Genomic DNA, 18,937 nt, shown 5'->3' on the forward strand with positions numbered 1-18,937 from the left:
CCGAAAATGTTGCAGCTAATTTCCCAAGCAGCTCTTGCTTGGATAAACTGACCACATTTTGGGAATCTAAATAGTTAATTTTCTCACCTGAAAAATAAAAACTTAAAAACTTACACCCTCCATTCCAAACGTGCTCCTGGCTTTGAAGCCATTTTCACTGTGGCCAAACAGCGGAATTACAATTTCCAGATCCGTCCTGTGATGCCATGTGGCCCAAAAATACTTTTGTCCAAAGGGTTAGGGTTTGGTTCATGTTTATGTAACCAGTGGACTCACATGATGTCTGCGTTGTGTTGATATGAAGAGGTCCAGACTGTGGATATCTTTGGAGGCGATCTGCATTTATTCCTGACATCAAGTGGCAAAAACAAAATCCTCCATCAAACACAACCAAACAAACTCAAGCCCCTCTCCCACGGAAAACAACAGCAAAAAGGGCAGCCGTGTTACATTTATTACTGCTGTATAATTGACCCTGTTTTATTTAGGTAGGAAGAAACATATCTATCAGGCAACAGTCTTTAGCACAACACCAGTCGCTTCCAAGCAGCAACCTCCAGGGCTGAAAAATGAAGCCAATACAGTGCCATTTCACCTAATGATCTATAGAAGCTGGCTCCAGAAGGCAGTCAGTCCCCATAGACCCCCATGTTAAAATGCCCAACTTTACAGCAGCAATAAACATGTTTACAGCCTGGTACAAAAAACTGTTTTGGTATCTACAGCTAATTTCCCCATTCATGACAACTCTACAGGGGTTGAATTATTATATAACTCGTCCATATACATTTAATGAAGTCTTAAAGTTCATTCATTAATTTTTCCCTTACCGCTTATCCTGTTAGGGGTCATGGGGGGCTGAAGTCTATCCCAGCTGACACTGGGCGAGAGGCGGGTTACACCCTGGACAGGTCACCAGACAATCACAGGGCTGACACATAGAGACAGACAACCATTCACACTCACATTCACACCTTCGGGCAATTTAGAGTCACCAGATAACCTGCATGTCTTTGGACTGTGGGAGGAAGCCGGAGTACCCAGAGAAAACCCAGGCTGACATGGGGAGAACATGCAAAGTCCACACAGAGGGGCTCCCCCACCCCAGGTTTGAACCAGGAGCCCTCTTGCTGTGAGGCGACAATGCTAACCACTGCAACACTGTGCCGCCAGCTTAAAGCAATTAAGGATGGTGGCTTTGAGTGACAGGTTGTCTGCCACAGACTGTGTCAAATCCACCACTTGCTTCTCCACAGCTTCAACCTCTCGCCCAAATGTGGGCACCTCTGGCTCCAAAACTTCCAGATCATATTGGCTGAAGTGCCGAACTTGAGGCTTCAAAACGGGAGTCCACAAACCCATGAGTGATGTCACGGTGGCTACGTCCATTATTTTTAGTCTGTGGCCATTGCGCAGTCTGAAGTGACAATGCATTGCATTGTGGGGCACTGGAGTATGCCCAGTAAGCTTACGTCTCGTACTTTAAAATTCCTGCCATTTCCCACGTACACAAAATCCACATATTATTAAGTGTGAACACATTACATTTTTGATTACATTGATACCATACTACATAAGTATGCTGGTATATGATTTTGAACACCAAATCAGTAATGTCCATTATATGGCAATATAAGTTAGCTAACATTAGCCACCATAAGCTACTCATTACAAATCCAGTGAGGCTGTATCAGCAAAGTTTTAAAAAGCCTTTGAGTGTGCTAAATTTAGGAACAGTGTGTTTTACTGCTTATGAATGCAACTTTTCTTTTTTATGGGAAAGACTGTAATTTTTTCTCTTAAATCAAGTGTGCATTATTATCAGACTGCAACACGCCTACATGTCTTTGTAAGTAGATAAATGTAATAATAATACTGTTACTGCTCAGGTGGTGATCAGTCAATTTGAGCATCATTAGTAGCAAAGCTTTGTATTTTAAGAAGGGAGCAGGGTGATGTAAGGTGTATTTGCTGACAGTGTTTGGTGCTGGAAAACTCATCACCCTACACCACCAGAGTCCTTTATTGTGGTGGGACATTAGATTAGTCCTTCATTTGGACCATGCCTCACATTTAATTTGCTCCATGACACGCAGCGTGTCTGAGGCAGAGCTGGCACTCAGAACCACCACTTGCTCAGTAGTGGTTTGTGTTTATGTAGTTAATCTAATGATTGTGTGTGAAGCACGCAGCAGGCCACTGTGCTCTGCGGTGCATCACCTCCTCGTGAAGCCACAGCAAAGCATGAGATTATAGGCAGGGCTCAGATCTCACACGATGATGGTAAAGAGCAGCTACAATCTGTATTTGCAGTTCAGCAGCAAGAACAACAGAATGCAGGGAGGTCCACTTCTGTTCTGGCAAACTCACTATGAAAATTTGTCCACATTTGGTTTCGTTCCACGCTGGAAATCATGCAAGTCGACTGTGCAAGAGAAAGTCACGTGTGCACCTGCTGAGACGTCGGCAGTTAAAAAAAATAGCATAACCAGAGATAAGAAGAAAAGGGTTTAATAAATCACAACATGATCTGAACACTAGAAAGAGTGATGACAATTCAACATAAAATACATCTTGTATCTACTGTTTTGACTTCAGAAGAGAATTTGGTGATCAGACATCAGCAGGTTAAATAAATGACAGTATGAGTGACGCACACTAAACCATTAATAACTCAATGTCATAGAAGTAAAGTAGTAAAAATCAAAATAAAAAAATACTTTCATCTTGTTAGCATATTTACCTTTATAATGTTCCTGAAAACGTTAACAAACGTTACATCACATTTTGTAATACCTTCCCTATTGAATAAAACAGTATTTCTCTCACTAGTTAATATTCCCTGCTTTATGTCCGGCCTAAAACACCTGAAACACATGCTGTAAAACTCATATTCATCAGCCTCAACACTGTATTTGATGTGCTGACAATAAATAATTCCATCACTCCTACTGTAAATACATCTTTGGAAACAAGTAAACTTTGGAAAGAGATTAATACCTGCAGAGATGTATTTCAATAGTGTGAATATTAACTTATCACGTTCATCGTGAACCACTGATTTAAAAAGAGATGAAAAAAGCAGAACATGTAATGGTGCCTCATCTGAGGCTGCAGCACTTTAATTAGCCCACCATGAGCCACGTGGCAGTGTGTCTCTGTCGCCTTCAGGCAATGATCTGAACTGTTACACAAACTGGGCTCCTCACAGCTGTAATGAACTGCACTGAAGCATGGATATGCTGTGCTGGTAGAGTCGAATTTGACACACATACTCTTATGATCACATTGTCTAACATTTATGTACTCAGCACTCTGTTGCACAACATACCCACTGACAGGTAGCAGCGAGTGAGGCCATAAGTTAACAGCAAATTGTATTTTGAAGATATGAGTTGATTTAATTTGTGGTATAACAAGTGGCAAATGTGCAGCTTTCCCCAGGCAGGAGAATAAGACTTAATTATTGGCTGAGGAGGTGAAGGAGACGCAGAGTCACATGGTTTGTGGTTGGCTGGGTGAAGCCTCAGAGGAGGCAGCTGCCTCCAGCTGTAACTAAAGTCTCCTGAGCCTGGATGTGTGTGTGTTTCAGGAAGCTGACTAGGAATTAAGCAAACAGTCTCTCTCTGGTTGAAAAGTCGGAAATATCGACTTTCCAGGAACATAGGAAAAAAAGAAACGTTGAGGAACATTGAAGAACGTTTCCAAACTTCCTCAACTAATACATTGTGTAATACTTCAGCTGGAGCGGAGACATGTCACCAAATTAGACTTGCAGCTGAACTTCCATTGATCAAAAAGTTAGTTCACAAAAATACAATATCTGCTCATGAGTATCATTCACGTTTACTGACCCTAGATCTGTCGCTGTGCAGAGTCCATACTACTTATTATTGAGGATGTAGTTTTCAAATATACTAGCAACAGATACAATGTTATTCACAATGTCTTGAAAAGGTAAATCTGTTTTAGCCTCAAAAGAATGTTTCGTCAATATAAGATGGATACATTAGCCTACACACCATTGAGGTAGGACTCCTCGAGAGTTTCAGTGTTCACAATAACACTTTTTCTCCCAACAAACCCCCAAAATGCGTATTTCTTACTGGCTAACAAGCTGCCTGTCAACTACAAGCTTATTCAGCTAAAGTTTGTTCCTTAGATTGAATAACCATATTATCCTCATCATCAATCATCATCATCAGTCCCGTTTGAACAAGACTTCTCTTGTTGAAAATGTGTACAGACGAGCACACAACACAAAACACAGACAGAACAGCCATGAAGCTAGACAAGAACAACAGCACCAGCTTTTTTTAGAGGCTTTTCACTTCTCAGAAAATGTTTAATAGACGAGCTAACGGGATCTCAACAATGTCTTCACATAGGGTTTAATGATGTACTGAATCAGCGTGAGTGAGTTATATTATATATATATATTACGGGACATATCACAAAAAAACTTTGCCTCCCTCACATTAACACGTGGATTTCCTTGGGTCAGATTTAAAAGCATAAAAAATTCATATAAAAACAAACACGAAGCATTAGGTGTATTTAGTTGGGTTCGACAAACGGTTAGACTCAGTGCTTCACGACTGTGGTTACTGTGGTACAGGTGAGTCTGTTGTGTTAGCTCGGCCATGGCACAGAGGCAACATGGACAGACTGTGAAGATAAGGGTGGGAGATCAACAGCAGGACAATCTCATCTGATGTAACTCTGCAGGCAAAAAGAAGGACTGTGGCAGAAAGAAGGAGAAATGGTTGGAATCCACTTCTGGGAAGTGTGGTGGAAGGAAGGAGTGGCCATTTGACAAAAACAGAGCAGGAGAGGAAATGGAGAAGACTTTAGCCTCTGCTGAATCAAGGATTCTAAAAAAAAATACAAAATAAAACAGTAGCTTTCTGTTTAGTCACTTCCCCTCCCAAGCATCTTCCTTCTGTTTGGCTGCCAGCCGCTTTTGTTCTGAAAGATAAATAACGGAGACATGGTTCAAAATATCAATCAGTGAAAGCCCTTATCTAAACAAGACTTGGGTGATTTGAAGCCCTAAATTTGTATCACTGTCTTCGCCACATGCAGGGAAGGGAAGAGCTAAGGCACACTGAAGAGCCGGATGTAAATTTATCTCTGGATACGACCGTATGTGGCGTCCATTCCAAGGACACAATGTTCAGCACATGATGCACGTCTGCACTGACAGTTACTGAGCGTGTTGTGACCTTAAATAAACAGCACAGCAGTTCGCCCATGCTGAGAACAAAAGAGGCTTTTTTTAGTTTTCTATACTCAAGGCTCTGACTTCCTGACTGGCTCTTCAGTGGACAGCCATTTGTGGTTTTCTGTGCCTATATACTTATGTTCCATCTGTGAAGGGAAATGGCTGCTGCGCTGATTATAGACCGATTATAGACCTGTTATGATCTGCACAGCAGTGGACGGAGAGCAACTTCTCTTGGTATCAACTTGCGGCTGCACAGCTCCCACTTGTGGTGGAAACCTTGTGATGCAAAGACCAGGACAATCAGCTAAGGACTGTTACGTGATTTAGTATTTGTTTACTTATTCGGGGATTCAGGGTTGACTGGGAGCCAATGTTCTCTTAATGACACCCTGCTTGACAAACGCACATCTTAAACCCATTATTGCTGTTTGCAACAGCCCACCAAGAGTGAGGATCTGCAGTATTTCAGCCGTCTGCTCCCTAGTAGAGAGAACTGGCCTTCAAAAGAAAGTGTACTGCTGACCACAGAATATCTTCAAATAAAGAAGATGTAAATCAAAAACTGAATATAGCAATCTCTGTTACATACCTCTCGCCTCCTGGAGCTTCTTCCTCTCTGCCTCGCGCTGCTCTTTCGTCAGGTTGCTCTTCACACCGAGGGCACCGATCACAAGCTTGCGAGCCAGTGCCGCACTCGTCTGAGGTCTCTCTTTAGCAGGCAGGAGGTAGTCTGAGGATGGGAAGAGAGAAGAATGAGGGAGAAATATAATATTAGTCTCTAAATATGTGAGCTACAGAGGGCAAACTGAGAAGGAACTGGAAAGGCACATAGCTAGGTTTTGTACCTGAGCAGCTACGAGCTTTGGCCTTAGTGGCAGAGGAGGATTTGGAGAGTGGTCGCAGCTTCATCAGTGGATGTTTGGATCTTAAAGCTTCACGAGCTGAAAATAGAAAAGGAACGAATTACAGGTTATTTTATTTATTTTGAGACAGCTGATGCCACATCCACACTAATGTTTTAAGCCCCATTTAAGAAATAATCGCTGTCTATACTGACACGCCTGAAAATGCGCATCACATGACCATTAACTACAGTGGCTGTGTGTGTGTGCAGATGTAAACAGGAAGCTACTATGGAGATGACAAAAAGTAAGACCAGAGATATCTCTGTTTGGACCAACAACGAGTTGGAACAGTTACTGAAATTACCACATCATAAGTATAAATCGGTCAAGGTAGCCGTAAACAGATTGGGAGTCGTTACAAAGCGCATACAGCGACATCACAGTGAGTAACATTACCCACACAACTGAATGAAATCACAAAAGGTTTGTGGGCCTGGCTGTCATGTTTTGGATATACACATTGTGACTGACGAGACCCAATTGGGAAAACGTACAGTACAGGCCAAAAGTTTGGACACACCTTCTCATTCAATGCGTTTTCTTTATTTTCATGACTATTTACATTGTAGATTCTCACTGAAGGCATCAAAACTATGAATGAACACGTGGAGTTATGTACTTAACAAAAAAAGGTGAAATAACTGAAAACATGTTTTATATTCTAGTTTCTTCAAAATAGCCACCCTTTGCTCTGATTACTGCTTTGCACACTCTTGGCATTCTCTCCATGAGCTTCAAGAGGTAGTCACCTGAAATGGTTTCCACTTCACAGGTGTGCCTTATCAGGGTTAATTAGTGGAATTTCTTGCTTTATCAATGGGGTTGGGACCATCAGTTGTGTTGTGCAGAAGTCAGGTTAATACACAGCCGACAGCCCTATTGGACAACTGTTAAAATTCATATTATGGCAAGAACCAATCAGCTAACTAAAGAAAAACCAGTGGCCATCATTACTTTAAGAAATGAAGGTCAGTCAGTCTGGAAAATTGCAAAAACTTTAAATGTGTCCCCAAGTGGAGTCGCAAAAACCATCAAGCGCTACAACGAAACTGGCACACATGAGGACCGACCCAGGAAAGGAAGACCAAGAGTCACCTCTGCTTCTGAGGATAAGTTCATCCGAGTCACCAGCCTCAGAAATGGCAAGTTAACAGCAGCTCAGATCAGAGACCAGATGAATGCCACACAGAGTTCTAGCAGCAGACCCATCTCTAGAACAACTGTTAAGAGGAGACTGCGCCAATCAGGCCTTCATGGTCAAATAGCTGCTAGGAAACCACTGCTAAGAAGAGGCAACAAGCAGAAGAGATTTGTTTGGGCCAAGAAACACAAGGAATGGACATTAGACCAGTGGAAATCTGTGCTTTGGTCTGATGAGTCCAAATTTGAGATCTTTGGTTCCAACCGCCGTGTCTTTGTGAGACGCAGAAAAGGTGAACGGATGGATTCCACATGCCTGGTTCCCACTGTGAAGCATGGAGGAGGAGGTGTGATGGTGTGGGGGTGTTTTGCTGGTGACACTGTTGGGGATTTATTCAAAATTGAAGGCACACTGGACCAGCATGGCTACCACAGCATCCTGCAGCGACATGCCATGCCATCCGGTTTGCGTTTAGTTGGACGATCATTTATTCTTCAACAGGACAATGACCCCAAACACACCTCCAGGCTGTGTAAGGGCTATTTGACCAAGAAGGAGAGTGATGGAGTGCTGCGGCAGATGACCTGGCCTCCACAGTCACCGGACCTGAACCCAATCCAGATGGTTTGGGGTGAGCTGGACCGCAGAGTGAAGGCAAAGGGGCCAACAAGTGCTAAACACCTCTGGGAACTCCTTCAAGACTGTTGGAAAACCATTTCAGGTGACTACCTCTTGAAGCTCATGGAGAGAATGCCAAGAGTGTGCAAAGCAGTAATCAGAGCAAAGGGTGGCTATTTTGAAGAAACTAGAATATAAAACATGTTTTCAGTTATTTCACCTTTTTTTGTTAAGTACATAACTCCACGTGTTCATTCATAGTTTTGATGCCTTCAGTGAGAATCTACAATGTAAATAGTCATGAAAATAAAGAAAACGCATTGAATGAGAAGGTGTGTCCAAACTTTTGGCCTGTACTGTATGTGTCTGTGTCATTGCTTTCAAAAGCCTCCCATTCCATCTGTCCAGACTTAAATGCAACCCTGGTGTTTTCAAAATAAAAAAGGGGTTCCCTGGCATTTTCAAAGGTCTCCATTTGAGGGGTTCTAAATCACCAGAGTAGTGTGGACATAAGGCATAAATGAAGCAGTTATTATGCTTTTTAAAAAATTCAGTAGCCTGAAAAGCACATTTGTTAGACAACATCAAAAAAAGATTCAAACATGTTTCATCTTATAACTTACAATAACATAACAGCTCAGCAATTAAGTCCTATTTTATATTAATTATGTTGAGTTTTTCCATGAGGGTCTACTCATGTCCACTGATCCCCTTTAAACAGTTTTCCTCCCATTGTGATATGGCAAAGTGTCACATCAATATTTCCAGCAGATAATAATGTTATGTATTCTTTACCTTCAAACACTTCTTATGTTACCCAGTGCTTCACTAACCTGCAATGGGGCTTGAGAAGAGGCCCAGGGCATGTTTGTCATCAATCCATTTGATGTCAAAGCCTCTCTGCCTTAAAGACACAGTGAGTAATACAGAAACTGTTACTAAAACCAAAGGAAGGTAAAACCGATACTTCTGAGTCTTGAAGCTCTCAAATGCAACACATAAACCAGGGATGCCATTCACTGAGATTTCATTATAGGATTGTTTATCTTAAAATGCAGTGAGGAAAAGAGACCCAAATTATACATACTGGTAGCACTGAAATAACTTGAGAAGGTCCTCCGTCTTAAACTCGACAGGGAAGTCGTAGATCTCTACAATGTGAGCAAGTTCATCCTCCGTGAGGTCGATGTCGTCATCGTCATCTCGGTCCATGTTGTAGTAATCAAACCTGGGCTCCTGGATTGACTCTTTCTTTTTACCCTCCTTCACAGCCAGCTGGAGAAGAAGTGAGGAGAGAGAGAGAGCAGATAAGAACAGGTGGGAGAAGAGGGAAATTTGTGAGTGTCAAGTGTGCGATGAGAACACCTGTTAGACTGCATACGTTTTAGCTAGATGTTCAAATAAACTTGCAAATGAGTGTGTGTAAATTTTGAGGAAGGTTCTTCCAGTTATTACTTTTTTGTATCACCCAGCCCAAAGTCTCACCTCTTCAAGTAGGTGCGGATCCAGACAATCTCCATCATCATTAAACAAGGTGTCCCAACTGTCCTCCTCCTCTTCCTGAGTGGCTGTTTCTTCCAGCCGTGAGGTAACATCTGCCTCCACATCGGCTGAGTCCGTCTGCCCATTAACCTGCACATCCGTATCCTGTAACCGCTCTTCCTTTACATCAGGATCACCATTCTGTGTCTCTCCTCCATCCTCTCCTCCAACAGGAGCCTCCTTATCCCCTGCTCCAGCCTTGCTCTTCTTGTTCTTGGCGTTTTTTCTTGCCTTGTCTGTGTAGCGAGGTCTGGGTCTCGGTTTAGCTTCTCCCTGAGTCTGAGGTTTGTCTTTGGAGCCTTGAAGTCGTTGCTTGGGGACGTACAGAGCCTGACTTGGCTTCTTTGACTGGGAGGGAGGTACTGGTGTTGGCTGGGTGGGAGCACAGTTGTCTTTTGTGTGATCCGACTCCATTGTTAAACTATATTACAGCTACCTGGATCACAGAGGAAATGAAACAGAGGGAAAGGCAATGCAGTGAACATACTAAACGTGAAAATAACGTTAGTATATCAAATCTTGCAAAACGATTAACAGATATCCAAGCGAGTCTTGATGGGCTTAACACTGTTTGTTTTGTTTTTTCTTACTTCTTGAACTAGTTGATTCCTCCGTGAGAAGAGTCTATAAATCTGACTAGTTTCAATGACCACTACATTGCTGTTAGCTAGTTAGCTTACCAATTTAGCTAACGTAACTTCCACTCGCTGAGGTTGTAACGCTTGTTTATTGAGGTCATAAACATTAAGTTAATATCAGCATCCATTAAAATATAATTCTTGCTATTTATTTTCATTTAAAACATTTCTAAACAGAATTATATGTGATCATTGTTGCTCTTTCGGCTTACCCGTGTTCGGTTTGTTTGGCTACAGATTTTCGTCGCGCTGCTGACGCAGGCGTAGGGCAACGCAAAGCATTCTGGGAGATAGTGTTCTTGCTTTGCGCTGCAGCTTGACTACACTAGAGCGCGCGCACGTTTGTAAAAGTCCAATTTGTTTTTCAACTGAATATTTATTGTCTTTTTCGGTCAGGATTTCACACCCGGTGGAAATTATTATCGTGCTGTCGCTTGAATGTGTTGTTTCTGTGCCGTCGCAGTAATGCATTTATGTAGCGGCGCCTACAAACAGAGTAGACTTCCGCCTCTCGCACACACGCACACAGAAGCGCAGGTCAGCCATTGGTCAACATTCTGATTAGGCGCACAGTTGTTCGCTGATTGGCCAATCGTCCACACGTTACACAAGCCGTTTCGTAAATTTTAAAAGCTGAAGTTGTGTAAGGTGGAGAGTCTTTGATAAATGATTTAATAACAGCGCTCAGTGCTTTTTCATCAGTGCAGCAAAGTCACATCATCTCTGCCTCTGTACCCTGATTGAGCTGGCAGGTAAGATGGATTTTCAAGTAACTAAATTCCTGCACGCTACTCTGCACACACTGGATTGAATAGAAACAGGTATCAGTGCTGCAAGATAATATCGTGCACCTTTTATTGACAACAGTTTACCAAGAAATTATCAGTAATGCAGAAATTATCAGTAATGCAGAAAGTGTCACTAATAACTTAGCATTAATAAATTTGTATGCAAATACTAGTGCAGATGCAAAACTGACGATTTTATGGAGGATATGCATGCATCTAGAGGCGATTAATTTTCAAATGTAAGATTACTTTCTTGAAATGGGAAAACCATAATGGTGTTCACTGGTGGATTTGTAGAGAAACACCTCACACTTAAATGTACCTTCTTTTGAGGCTTTCTACTAATTTTAATTGTGTTTGGAGACTCTAACCTACTCCTCCAAATTTTAGTTTTGTGTGCTTTGATTGTAACTTTTAATCATTTTAGATAATTGTGGCTGTTTAATACTTTGACGTGTAAATACATTATTCATGCACAGCACCATTATACAGTATATTTGCTGCTTTATCTAAAAGACTCTTGCATCATCTGCATCATGAATTGAAATGCATAACCCAATCCTGCTCTGTGTTCCACCAGGCAGTAGTGATGTGGGGTTCAGGCATGTTGGTGCTCCTCCTCGTCGGACTTTGGTATGAGTCACACGCCCAGAACTCTCAGCCTATGTTTCAGGTGGTAACACAGATGATGCTTCCTCCTGACCGTCTGCACAATCCCACACAACTCAACTATGGAATGGCTGTAACAGACGTGGATGGTGATGGCGACCTGGAAGTGGTTGTGGCAGGGTGAGTGTTTGGAATGTTTAGCTGTTTCGTATGTTTATTACTATGCATAGCAATGTGCTAAACAAATGTATGTGATTTTTTTTCTTCAGGTACAATGGGCCCAACCTGGTGCTGAAGTACAATCAAACTCTGAACAGACTGGTAAACATTGCAATTGATGACAGCACCTCTCCATACAACGCCCTGAGGGACCCAGCAGGAAATGCTATTGGAGTTACTGCCTGTGATGTGGATGGAGATGGACGTGAGGAGATCTACTTCCTCAACACAAACAATGCCTACTCTGGTAAATGGTGTATTCTTATGATATGTCCTCAACCTTTTTTAACTCCAGCAAATAAGTTCAAGTAACTGAATGATTTTTTTTCCTCTTATTTTTAATGCAGGACGGGCAACTTACTCAGACAAGATGTTCAAGTTTCGGAACGGCCGCTTTGAAGATCTTCTGGGGGACGAGGTCAATGTTCGTCGTGGGGTCGCTAATCGCATGGCAGGACGTTCGGTAGCATGTGTTGACAGAAAGGTCAGTAAACCCACTTCATAAACCTGCGTATTAAGACCCACAGTTTCATCTGTTCCCCCTTTTTTCTGATGTTTTCTTAATGATTCACAAGTCTTTCCAACAAATAAAAGTGTCCTCACTCTTTTGCACGTATTGCTCTGCAGGGAACAGGCCGGTACTCGATCTATGTGGCCAACTACGCCAAGGCCAACATCGGTCCCCACGCTCTCTTAGAAATGGATGAGGCTGCAAGTGATGTCATGAAGGGCATCATCACTCTGTCTGACGTGGCTGCCGTGGCCGGGGTGAACAAGCTCACAGGTTAGGAATAAGGGGTTATCTCTGGGTCTAAAAAGTGAAGTGAATGCAGAAGTGCCTTAAACCTGCATTATTTCTAATGGCCAGCAGAGGGCGACTCCACTGGTTCCAAAAACAATAAAAAGTCAATTATAGAAGTCTATGAGAAAATAATTCTGTCTCCTGTATTACCTCAGTTAACATTCTCCTAATAAGTTTGCAGTCTCATACGCTGGTTTCAGATCTTCAATACAGAATGACGATCATTTTGTAAATGATGGTCCCATTTAGAGTAAGACAGGCGATAAAGCAGGGTATCCTTCAGGGTGTGGCTACCTTGTAAATGACAAGTCGCCACTACTGCAGTGTCCTTGGGCTCTCAGTCAGATCCACCCCTCACTCCTTTACAGCTCCTTCGTCTCATCCAAATATGGTCACTGCAGGCTCCAAAAAACCAAAATGGCAGCAGCCAAAATGCCAAAGTCATGGCTTCAGAACAGTAGTTCTCAAACCACTGGGTGACACGGTGGCTACATCCACTTCTTTTATACAGTCTATGGTCAGAAGTCAGATTTGGAGACGGGAAGTCAGTGCTAAATCAGCTGAAGCATTCATGGGTTGCTTGTTGTGCAGGTGGACGCGGTGTGGTGGTCGGACCAATCCTGAGCACGTCGAGGTCGGATGTGTTCTGCGACAATGAGAACGGACCCAACTTCCTCTTCAAAAATAATGGAGATGGGACTTTTGTTGATATGGCCAGACAGGCAGGTGAGTGTGAAACTGAGGGGGAAGAAGCAGAGCATCAGGAGTTGATATACTTTCACTTCAATGTTGTCTTTGAGTACAGATTTTAGTTCTTGAATCAATTATATATCGTTCAGTGTTTGTAGTTTTAGTTTTGCACCAAAAGTTCTACTTCGAGCCCTGTTAAGGCTACCAGTGTGTGTAGGTTGGGAGTATCAGTCTGCTAGTTACTTGTCTCAATAACAATTCAGTGGATTGCGATTAAAATCATTTTGTTTTTGACCGATTAAACAATATAATTGCAGAACTGATGACATCATCCTTAACTGTACTTTGAGTTCAATGCTAATTCGCAAATATCAGCATGCTAACATGCTAAACTAAGATGTTGAGCAGGGTAAACAGTGTACCTGCTAAACATCAGTATGTTAGCATGTGGGTGGTTGGTTCAAAGCACTGCTGCTGTGTTCAAGTACAACCTTAATAGAGTAACCAACATGGCTGGAGACTTTTGTTTCTTGTTTTAAGTTTTTGATTTAATGAAACCAGAGAGGTAAGTTTAAATATTGAGGTTATAACACAAAGAATATAGTCTACTCAGGGTTTCTAAAAAATGCATTGTCTGATACAACCACTAGGAGTCACCAGTGTGCGGAAATTTTAAATTCTACACACTTAACAACAATCCACATTCAAATACAGTATGTTATTTTTCCAGCACTAAGGCTTTCATCATTGTGTCAACTTCCTAAGGTGTGGAGGACCGGTACCAGCATGGCAGAGGAGTAGCACTGGCTGACTTTAATGGCGATGGAAAGACAGACATCGTCTACGGCAACTGGAACGGCCCACACAGACTTTTCCTGCAGGGCAGCGACTCTAAATTCCGGGTAAGGCGGGGGAAGGGACGGTGGAAGGAAGATGAAGTGAGTTTGATAAAGCAAGACTTGACAGTGTTCCCTTGTGCAGGATATAGCCAGTGGAGGATTTGAAGCTCCCTCACCTATTCGCACAGTCATTGCTGCTGACTTTGACAACGACAAAGAGCTGGAGGTGTTTTTTAACAACATTGCTTACAAAAGCAACGCACCCAACAAGCTGTTCAGGTAACATTTTAATTGTTAAGTTTACCCAAAGTCTAATAAGACGCATCAAACACATAAAAAACTAGCAGTAAAACACATGCTGGGTAATTGTTTACATTATAAGCTATTTTTAGATGCTTGTGTGTTTGTTTGCAGGGTGTTAAGGAGAGCTGATGCAGACCCTTTGATCCAGGAGCTGAATGTGGGAGACGCTGCTGAACCGCAGGGGCGAGGAACAGGTCAGCTCGACCTCAGAACAGAGGACATTCATCCATTTTATTCTCAAAATATTATAACCTGAAGTGAATATGTGACACCTCTGCTGTTCTCTGTTTGGATGAGATTTACAGAGACACAGCTGTCAGATAAACAGCACAGTGAAGCTAATATGTAGGTCACTGCAGTAAAAGTGCTGTTTGTTTTGGACAGGTGGCACCGTGACAGACTTGGATGGGGACGGACAGCTGGACCTGCTGCTGGCGCATGGAGAGAGTGCCCAGCAGCCAATCTCTGTCTTCAAGGTCACACAGGTGTGTATGTGTATTTGTGTGTGTCTGTGTCCCGTGTTTGTGTGTGTATTTATTTATTTATAGCAACTAGAAGAGTCACAACCTGAACTGTCAAACCTCATCAGGGCTCCTCCAACAACTGGCTGCGGGTCATCCCTCGCACACAGTTTGGCTCTTTTGCTCGGGGAGCCAAGGTGACAGCCTTCACCAGGCAGAGTGGAGCACACACACGCATCATCGATGGAGGCTCGGGGTACCTGTGTGAGATGGAACCGGTTGCACACTTTGGATTAGGTGACTTCTTTTTACACTTAATGATAAAGTTGTAAATAATCCACAGACATCAAAACTCCAACGTGTATATCTTAGTTATATTTATTGCATGTATTAAACTCAGTCTACACAGAGGTTTCTTATTACAGGCTGATTTAAAGGAATATTTCAAAATTTTGAGACATACGCAAGTCACTTTTTTGTTTTCTCACTGAGAGGTACAAGATAGATATTACATCTTCTGAGATAGGTTTATTTTAGCATAAAGACTGGGGCAGGTAAAAAAAAAAAAAAAACGTAGCCTGAGTCCAAAGTTCAAAAATGCACCCACCTGAACCCCTAAATGTGCACTAGTTAAATGTTTTGTTTGCAACATTCAGAGCATCAATATAGCAGCAGACCACTCTATGCTATATAAAGACATAGTGGAGTAATGAAGACCTTAGCAGAGAATGAAGTCACGCTACTTCTGTGTGTGTTTTGTAATCCAAGTTTCTCCGTGGTTTGTTATGGTAAGCTGATCCAGCCACTCGTGCATGTTAGTGCATGTGTATGTCCCACTGGCTTGCTCATCGTTGCGGCTTTGCACTGTGCCCCAAACATCGGTTCCCCCCTGGTTAACACAGTTAGGTCTGTCAGCACTGTTGATGATATTAAGCACTGTTTATGGAGTTAGCACTGTTAGCTGCTAGCCGTTGGCTCAGCCACCTCTGTGTTGAGAACCATGTCCAAAAAAGCATTCGCTCTGAATTTGCCCTTTTTTGCCCCTTCCCTTTAACATGTATTTAGCTTGTTCCTACAGTATGCTAGTGGAAACAACAGTATGTGGTTTTACTGGGACTTACTTGTTGCAGCAATTTCTCGATGAAGACATTGTCCATTGCCCTAGCATTCTGTGCTAATCATTTGGCAAACTCAAGACGCCCAAAATTCAAAAAGATATCACAAACTACTGAAAAAAAAGTTTTTACACTTGGGGGACAGGGAAAGTTTGGTGCATATAAAAGGTAAATGTGTCTTAGTGCAAAGGAAACAGATTCAGAGAATAACTCATGTCGTAACATCACCATCATTGCAGAGCCCACTGTAAGCTCTATTCATTGTCTCGGGATGGCTTTTAACATGCTTATGTATAATAATAATAATAATAATAACAACAATAATAACAATACATTTTATTTGAAGGCGTCTTTCTTGGCACTCAAGGACACCGTACAGATACACAAAATGACATTAAAAAGACATTGAAAAAAAACAACATTAAAAAAAACACACACACACACAGCTGTAATATTAGTTGTCCAGTGAGCTCTTTGTTATTATACATCCACTGACTGGTGTCTGTTTTGATAACGTCAACTTGTTGCACCCTGTCACTTGATAAACCAACTCCTTACGTTCACGTAGAAAAGCAAATAAATTCACATTTGATTTTGCTGACTTTTGGAAAAGTCTGTTAAAATTTGCATTACAGTTGAATGGAAACCTGACTACAGTAGGCATGTTTCACACCCGCTGTTTCATCCACTCTTCATGCTAAGTTAAGCTAATGGCCTCCTGGCTCTAGCTTCAAGCTAATGAACAGACATCTATCGCACATGTAACTCCTAGCAAAAGAGCAAATATTTTTTCAAAAGCGATATAACTTTGTCAAAGGGTTATTTTTCCTCCTGTGTAGCGATGTGATTTTCTTTCTTCCCATGACTCCCAGGAAACGATGAGGTGACGGTACTAGAGGTCTCCTGGCCCGATGGCAGCTCCACCACTCGAACCCTTCAGCCTGGTGAAATGAACTCAGTGGTGGAAGTAGCCTATCCCAGAGCAGGGGAAGCATTGCTGCTTGCCAATGACACACAGGTACGCAGAACGGATCCACGACATGAATTATGAACACGGGTAATGTTCCAGTCAGTGTGATAGTGGCCTTAAACTTAACTTGTTAGAAACGGACTGTGGTGATTTCAAAAGTTTTTAAGTTCAACTGGAAGCAGTTCTGCAACTAAATGATAAAGGAAGACACCAAAATCCTTTTTTGTCTGCAAAATCTAAATGAATCAACATATTAATGTTGAAAACCAATGACTTTCTGTCTTCTTTTTGTTCAGTGTGGTGAAGGCTTTACTGTCAAGAATGGCCGCTGTGCAGGTAAGAATGAAAAACAATTAAATCTGTTTTTTTAAGTGCTTCACAGATAAATAAAACTATTCCTTTTAATTTCCCTTTTTGTTGTTTTTACAGGTCTGTGAGGACAATCATATTAAATGCAATAAAAATTGCTTTGGAAAATGCAATGTTACAGAAAACGTGGTTTAAAAAGACTTTCCTTTTCCTCTGCACTTTAAGACAGCAGCCTTGTTTTCCTTACTCTATGAGTAGCTCTAACATTTTGTTATTTTTCTCTTTAGCTGTTTCCTGCTAGCTCATTGTTATTTTTTATGTGACATGGCAAACTCCCTTAATAAAGTGATACAAATCAATATGGTCAGAATATCATTTCAAAGGTACAAAAAAAAATCACATGTATTCAGTGCTTTGTGATGCTCTCCATCTCCATTTGCAGCCATCTGAAAATGAACTAGTAAGAACAAGATGTGAGCTCAGACTGACACAGACCAGCTGGAAGAATCACATAGCCTTCTGTACAGCTATTCCTCAGCTTGCACCTCTCCTCTGCCTTTTTCTCATCTTCCTTCCATGTTTTAACCATACTGTGCTGTCTTAATCTGATGTCTGCCTTTCCTTGTTTCTCCCCACCATTTTTTCTTGTTCTCTCCTCCTCTGTCCCTACATTCATGCAGCGTTGGCTCCATTTTACGATGGCATCCGCTCCACCTCTGTCTCTACGTTTGAAGCCTCCTGTTGTAACTCAGTTTTGCTACAGTTTGTCATGGTGCTCTCTACACTGGCAGGTCTCAGGGGATGGTAGTCTCAAGGGTAACAACAGTATAGTAAGACAGGCTGCATCAAGCATTTGCTGAAAGACTTGACTTCCTGTGACGTGCAGTAACAGTCAGTCTGTTTTATCAGAATGCATCCTGAACATCCTGTCGTCTGTTTGCTCTGGTGAGCTGGGTGCATGCAGCAGTCCCTTCGTGTTGTGAATGAAGACTGGGTCAATATCATGCTCTTTACCCAGCTGAGAGTGCTGCAGTGTTGTATATGCATGCAAACATGAGGGACCTTTCCCGACCAAAGCTTGTCTGGACATCAAATTTGCAAGTTTTTTAATCTGACATTTATTGTCTGATGTTTTTAGTGCATGCAAAGAATTAAAATCATTATGATTAATATTTATTACAGGCCTTTTCCACAGACTCGTCACAGCGGGGAAAAGTACGAGTGCTACTAAATGGAATGTCCTGGTGAGTTAGGACAGATGGCCAGCATGCACAATACCAGGACCCTCAAAGTGAAGGAGCTAAATGGAATTTAGCCATTGTTCATTCATTTTATTGTCCACACATGCTTTTCCTACTGTGACAAGTCAAAATATCTTCAGTAAGAAAGGGCTTTGGTGCATAAAATAAATGTCCTTGCACCTATTTTCCAGTTAGTAACTTTAAGTAAATTTCAAAATATTAAAACATATCCACACAGTCAATGGTTTAAATGAAATCCAGGCCAGACAAATGATGAAAGGGGATCTGAAACATCAAACAAGCTGTGAGAAAGCACTCTGAATGTATCAAACTCAGGAGTAGCTGCTTGACAACATTAAAGCAGCCGTGACTGATTTTTCTTTTTAAATTTTGTGGCCACTTGGGGGCAGCAGAACAAGCACAATATTGACATATTATCACCTGACACAATTGTTGCGTATTTACACATCCAGCAGTAACAATGCAACATTGTTTATTCAGTCATGTTTCTGTTCACCTG

At 41.9% G+C, this 18,937-nt stretch overlaps 2 protein-coding genes across 3 annotated transcripts; one reads left to right on the forward strand and one right to left on the reverse strand.

Moving 5' to 3' along the window:
* Positions 1-2,495: 2,495 nt before the first annotated feature.
* On the reverse strand, positions 2,496-10,412 carry r3hcc1l (R3H domain and coiled-coil containing 1-like). 2 transcript variants are annotated; one of them, XM_033622885.2, is made up of 7 exons: positions 10,284-10,412; positions 9,377-9,869; positions 8,979-9,166; positions 8,725-8,795; positions 6,073-6,168; positions 5,817-5,957; positions 2,496-4,968 (listed from the first exon to the last, which is right to left on the reverse strand). In XM_033622885.2, the coding sequence occupies exons 2-7, from the start codon at positions 9,845-9,847 to the stop codon at positions 4,916-4,918; spliced, it is 1,020 nt and encodes a 339-aa protein (XP_033478776.2). In that variant the 5' UTR covers positions 9,848-9,869; positions 10,284-10,412; the 3' UTR covers positions 2,496-4,915. The 2 variants fall into 2 exon arrangements, with proteins under 2 accessions (XP_033478776.2, XP_033478777.2); XM_033622886.2 differs by lacking the exon at positions 10,284-10,412 and adding an exon at positions 10,024-10,159.
* Positions 10,413-10,684: 272 nt separating this feature from the next.
* Positions 10,685-17,535, forward strand: crtac1a (cartilage acidic protein 1a). The gene is made up of 14 exons (XM_033623175.2): positions 10,685-10,823; positions 11,440-11,648; positions 11,738-11,934; positions 12,035-12,171; positions 12,315-12,471; positions 13,081-13,215; positions 13,945-14,081; positions 14,161-14,297; positions 14,433-14,515; positions 14,706-14,806; positions 14,911-15,079; positions 16,770-16,915; positions 17,164-17,203; positions 17,297-17,535. The coding sequence occupies exons 2-14, from the start codon at positions 11,449-11,451 to the stop codon at positions 17,302-17,304; spliced, it is 1,647 nt and encodes a 548-aa protein (XP_033479066.1). The 5' UTR covers positions 10,685-10,823; positions 11,440-11,448; the 3' UTR covers positions 17,305-17,535.
* The last annotated feature ends 1,402 nt before the right edge of the window (positions 17,536-18,937 follow it).

This window comes from Epinephelus lanceolatus, chromosome 3 (assembly GCF_041903045.1).
Source record: "Epinephelus lanceolatus isolate andai-2023 chromosome 3, ASM4190304v1, whole genome shotgun sequence".
NCBI classification, from domain to species: domain Eukaryota; kingdom Metazoa; phylum Chordata; class Actinopteri; order Perciformes; family Serranidae; genus Epinephelus; species Epinephelus lanceolatus.

What these genes read in the sequence shown, in the direction of transcription:
- r3hcc1l (XM_033622885.2), bottom strand. Translation starts at nt 9,847, where the DNA reads ATGGAGTCGGATCACACAAAAGACAACTGTGCTCCCACCCAGCCAACA. An exon ending in CAAAGCTCGTAGCTGCTCAG is followed by an intron (nt 5,958 to 6,072) that starts GTACAAAACCTA and finishes TCCCATCCTCAG; the next exon opens with ACTACCTCCTGCCTGCTAAA. An exon ending in GAAGCTCCAGGAGGCGAGAG is followed by an intron (nt 4,969 to 5,816) that starts GTATGTAACAGA and finishes TTTATCTTTCAG; the next exon opens with AACAAAAGCGGCTGGCAGCC.
- crtac1a (XM_033623175.2), top strand. Translation starts at nt 11,449, where the DNA reads ATGTGGGGTTCAGGCATGTTGGTGCTCCTCCTCGTCGGACTTTGGTAT. An exon ending in GCAGCGACTCTAAATTCCGG is followed by an intron (nt 14,082 to 14,160) that starts GTAAGGCGGGGG and finishes TCCCTTGTGCAG; the next exon opens with GATATAGCCAGTGGAGGATT. An exon ending in ACCGCAGGGGCGAGGAACAG is followed by an intron (nt 14,516 to 14,705) that starts GTCAGCTCGACC and finishes TGTTTTGGACAG; the next exon opens with GTGGCACCGTGACAGACTTG.